General features: G+C 41.1%; 1 protein-coding gene across 1 annotated transcript; it reads left to right on the forward strand.

Moving 5' to 3' along the window:
- Positions 1-2,933: 2,933 nt before the first annotated feature.
- Positions 2,934-3,668, forward strand: LOC128567975 (60S ribosomal protein L7-like). Its single transcript, XM_053565604.1, has one exon. The coding sequence runs from the start codon at positions 2,934-2,936 to the stop codon at positions 3,666-3,668; it is 735 nt and encodes a 244-aa protein (XP_053421579.1).
- The last annotated feature ends 988 nt before the right edge of the window (positions 3,669-4,656 follow it).

Here is a 4,656-nt window from a genome sequence, read left to right on the forward strand (position 1 = left end):
TCCAAAAAGAAGATGCATTAGGTTCTAGGCAATTGCTCTATGTGAAGTTTTCAACTAGGAAATCAATTTAAGTGGAATTATAAGGGGGGGAGTACATTTAATTTGCCTTTCCCTAATTCCTCCATTCTTTGGGAATCATTGCCATAAATATCTAAATTAAATAAGTTGGTCCATGTCCCACATACTGAGGGACATTCAGAATTCCAATATTTTTCATGATTCCCCAGGGGGATTACATCATTCCTTTCCTTATGTCTTACTCTGAAATACAACTGCTGACAGCTGCTGTCCTGTTTTTGATTACTATTCTCCACGAAAGATCTTCTCCTCGGTCTCCAAAGAACTGATAATGCAAGACAATTGCATGTCATAGATACTCGATGTTTAAGATTAAATAAGGGAGATCTCTGTACACCTCCAAATAAGAAAGAGGTCTCAAAGGCATGCTAGATGCTATTTTTCTGGGGTTCTTCTATCATGCATATCCCTATGTTCTGTCTTCTCTCCTTTCTTGGCTTACATATTATCTCTAAGCAGAAATGTCTACCACCTTCTTATTAATCCAGTTCCAGGCATCCTCTACAGTTTCTCTTTATCTCTGTGTCTTTGCTTTATTTTGTTTCACTGTTTGCTTGCATTCAAAAATGAAGCTGATATTAAATCCAACCTCTTTTACTAAGTGTATTGTCCAAATTACTTAACTTCTTTACTTATTAAATGGAGGGAAAATATCCATTAATAGAGCTTTGCTATTATTGTGAAATTAGGGGATGCAGGATGAGCGAAACATTTCCTATGGTGTCCAACACATGGTTGATACTCAAGAAATTTTCTTTCTCCCCTCTCCCCATGTTTTGCCTCCTTTCTCTTCCTTTACCGTCATTTCTCCTCTCTACATCTCTCCTCAATCCGAAGTGAAGCAGTTACCTCTGGGTAACCTCTGGTCACCAATAATGAAAGTCCTATTGTATTTTGTTAAAATTGAAGACACTCTTCAGATACCAATAAATTCAATAAATGGCTGTTTCCTGAGTAAGAATCGTACCTTCCTCCCACTCGTCCCCCACCCCCAAAATTGGCTGATTGAGGACTTTGTTACAGCACCTCATCCTTTTGGAAAGAGCAAAAGATCTACAGTGTTAACTTCTATCCAAGAGGCAACATGAGAGCTCAACAAAAACTGAAAGAAATTTCTGATGCTTTGAAATGTGTGGCAAGCCACAGCCTGGGTTGTAAGTCTGGCATAAGACTGTGAGTCTTCAGAGAATGAAACGGAGAATGTCTCTGCAATATTTATTCTCACATCCAGGCAACAGAGGAGCACCTTGACCATACTCAGCACTGGCTCTGACAGCGAAGCAATGGGGAGTTTGTGAGAAGGAGCAACATCCAGAGCCCGGCACCAACAGAATTTGGTTATTCTTGTTCCTAACACGTAGGAGACCATTGTGCAAATCTGCTAGTCAACTCAGGCACCCAGCACAAGCTGGGGGAGGCTCCAATCTGAGACTTGTTATCTAATCTCAAGTGGGACGAATCCCCTCATGGCCAGAATATGAGAGAACAGGGGGTGTACTCGTGCTGTGGATGCAGGAGTTAGGCCTCCCCCACTTTACAGGTCCAGGGAAAAGTTGATTAGGAAGCCAGGGAGTCTTGCTATGTGGGGCAGTTTTACCCTGAGTGCAGACTGCTTGGGACCCAACTGGCTATTTCCACTTGCTGCCAGCAGGGGGAAAGAGGGCGGGGAGACTGGCTAGATCAAGAACAAGAATGCAGGACCCAGGTGGGTCCCACAGGCTCCCCTGGGTTGTGGAATGCAGACTGCTTCTCTCTCCCTACTCGAACTTTTTAGTGTGGCAGAGCCAATTCTGCTACTCCCCAGAACATTGCCCCAGTGGCCAGGAAACTGCCCTACAACCCCATTGGGGCCGCTGCTTGCACCCACTGTTGGGAAGGCTGAACATGGGCTTGCCTGATCCAGCCCCCACCCAGCTTTGCCCCACAATCTGCCTCGGTAGCAAAACATGGGACGGGGACCCCTGAGAGTTCCACGCCCCTGCCCAACACCTGGGAAAGCCCACTGCTTCTCCTGGCTAAAGAAGGTGAAGCATAAACACCATCGCTCTCTCCTTCAAGCTCCACGTACAGGACTGGAGGTCAACCCAAATAGTCCACGGACCTGCTGACAAAATTGTGCTCAGGAAGGAGAAAAGCTTTGCAAGACCTCAGGTGCCACTATCTCCCACACTTTCCCCACGATTCCAGGGGGTCTGAGCTCATTCACCTGCCTGATACATTATTGTTGACATTTGAGAAAGACACCACATCAAGGCTATTTATAACCAAGAAAATAGTAGTCTATGCCACACCCCTGACACTTTTGTTAGGGTTGGTGCTTGCACCCTTCATTGGAATACCTGAGAGTGGGCCAGCCTAGCCCTGCTCCATTTGACTTTGTTCTTTCCTGAGGCCGAGAGCAGAGCCCAAGCCATTATGTTTCCCACACACCAGTCCATGGTCTGAGGCATCAGAGAGCTTCTCCAGGTAAATAATTTTCAAATACAACCTAATGCTACCATCATAGCTAACTCTTACCTGAAAATACCACCAACTAGCCTGAAAGTCAGACTGCACAACCCAATACAAAATCTGCTGACATAAGCACAGAAGATAAATTTCTCCAGATCTCTGCCATCCCAGCTCTGCAGGAGGCTGAGCGCCTTCCCACAGGTCAAGTACAACACTACTACAACCAACACTTGAGAAAACCACCATGCTGAGGCTAACGTTATCTATAACTGAAGAATTCATGTAGCGCTGTGTCCACTGAAAGCACCCAGAAGCAAAGCGAAATAACTCTAATCAATATACACTAGGGTCATCCTCAAGGGGGAAAAAAGTTCCAGTAAAGTCCTCTTTTTCTGGCTGGAACCATGGAGGGTGTTGAAGAGAAGAAAAAGAAGGTTCCTGCTGTTCCAGAAACCCTTAAGAAAAAGCAAAAGAATTTTGCAGAGCTGAAGATCAAGCATCTGAGAAAGAAGTGTGCCCAAAAGATGCTTCGAAAGACAAGGAGGAAGCTTATCTATGAAAAAGCTAAGCATTATCATAAAGAATATAGGCAGATGTACAGAATTGAGATTCAGATGGCTAGGATGGCAAGAAAAGCTGGCAACTTCTATGTACCTGCAGAACCAAAATTGGCATTTGTCATCAGGATCAGAGGTATCAATGGTGTGAGTCCAAAGGTCCGAAACGTGTTGCAGCTTCTTCACCTTCACCAGATCGTCAATGGAACTTTTGTTAAGCTCAACAAGGCTTCCATTAACATGCTAAGGATTGTAGAACCATATATTGCATGGGGGTACCCAAATCTGAAGTCAGTAAATGAGCTAATCTGCAAGCGTGGTTATGGCAAAATCAATAAGAAACGAATTATGTTGACTGATAACAGTTTGATTGTGCAATCTCTTGGTAAATATGGCATCATCTGCATGGAGGATCTGATTCATGAGATCTATACTGTTGGAAAACGCTTCAAAGAAGCAAATAACTTCTTGTGGCCCTTTAAGTTATCATCTCCACAGGGGGGAATGAAGAAAAAAACAACCCACTTTGTAGAAGGTAACAGGGAAAATCAAATCAATAGACTTATTAGAAGAATGAACTAAGGTATCTGCCCTGATTGTTTTTGCAAACTCGTCAGTTAATAAACAGTGACTGCTTTTAAATTGGAAAAAAAAAAAAAAAGTCCCAGTGAAACGAAAGTAAATTCAAAAATAAGACATGACAGCTTCTCCAGATGAGAAAAAACTTGTATAACAATTCTGAAAGTATGAAAAAAAAGTATTACAACAATGCCAAAATATCTCACTAGCTCGTTAGTAATGAATCCTAACCAAAATGAAAACCCTGAAATGCAAGAGAAATAATTCAAAATATCGGTTGTAAAGAAGTTCATTGGGATCCAAGACACATTGAAAAAACAGTACAAAGAAATCAGAAAATCAATTCAGGATATGAATGAAAAATTTACCTAAGAGAGAGATATAAAAATCAACCAAACAAACAAAAACAAAAATGACAATAATCCCCCACCCTGAATTTCTGGCAAACAGAAATTCACCAAAATAATTATAAAACCCCATTGAAATCTGCAAAAACACAGAAAGAAAAAACTATATTAAGCAAAATAAAGAATCTCAGAACTTGAAGTCAGATCTTTCTAATTAAACTGCTCAAACAAATATAAAGAATAAAAGAATTTAAAAAATGAACAAAGGCTTTGAGAACTATGGGATTACATAATGCCCAAACCTACATATCTTAAGTATTCCCAAGGGAAGAAAGAAAGCAAAAAATAAAAAATTATTTTTGGAAATAATTGAGAAAAGTGGTCCTGGTCTTCCTAGAGAATTAGACATCCAGATATAAGAAGCTCAGAGAATTGCAGAAAAATATTCTGTAAGAAGGACTTCATCAAGACATATAGTTATCAGACTACCTAAAATCAACATAAGAAAAAATTCTTAAATCAGCAAAAGAAAAGTGACGAGTCATCTATAAATGAAATCCCGTAAGACTAACAATGGACTTCACAGCAGAACCCCTAAAGACGGGTGTCTTATTTTCAGACTTCTTAAATAAAAACTGTGAACC

The sequence above is a fragment of the Nycticebus coucang genome, chromosome 16, assembly GCF_027406575.1.
Source record: "Nycticebus coucang isolate mNycCou1 chromosome 16, mNycCou1.pri, whole genome shotgun sequence".
In the NCBI taxonomy this organism is placed as follows: domain Eukaryota; kingdom Metazoa; phylum Chordata; class Mammalia; order Primates; family Lorisidae; genus Nycticebus; species Nycticebus coucang.

What these genes read in the sequence shown, in the direction of transcription:
- LOC128567975 (XM_053565604.1), top strand. Translation starts at nt 2,934, where the DNA reads ATGGAGGGTGTTGAAGAGAAGAAAAAGAAGGTTCCTGCTGTTCCAGAA.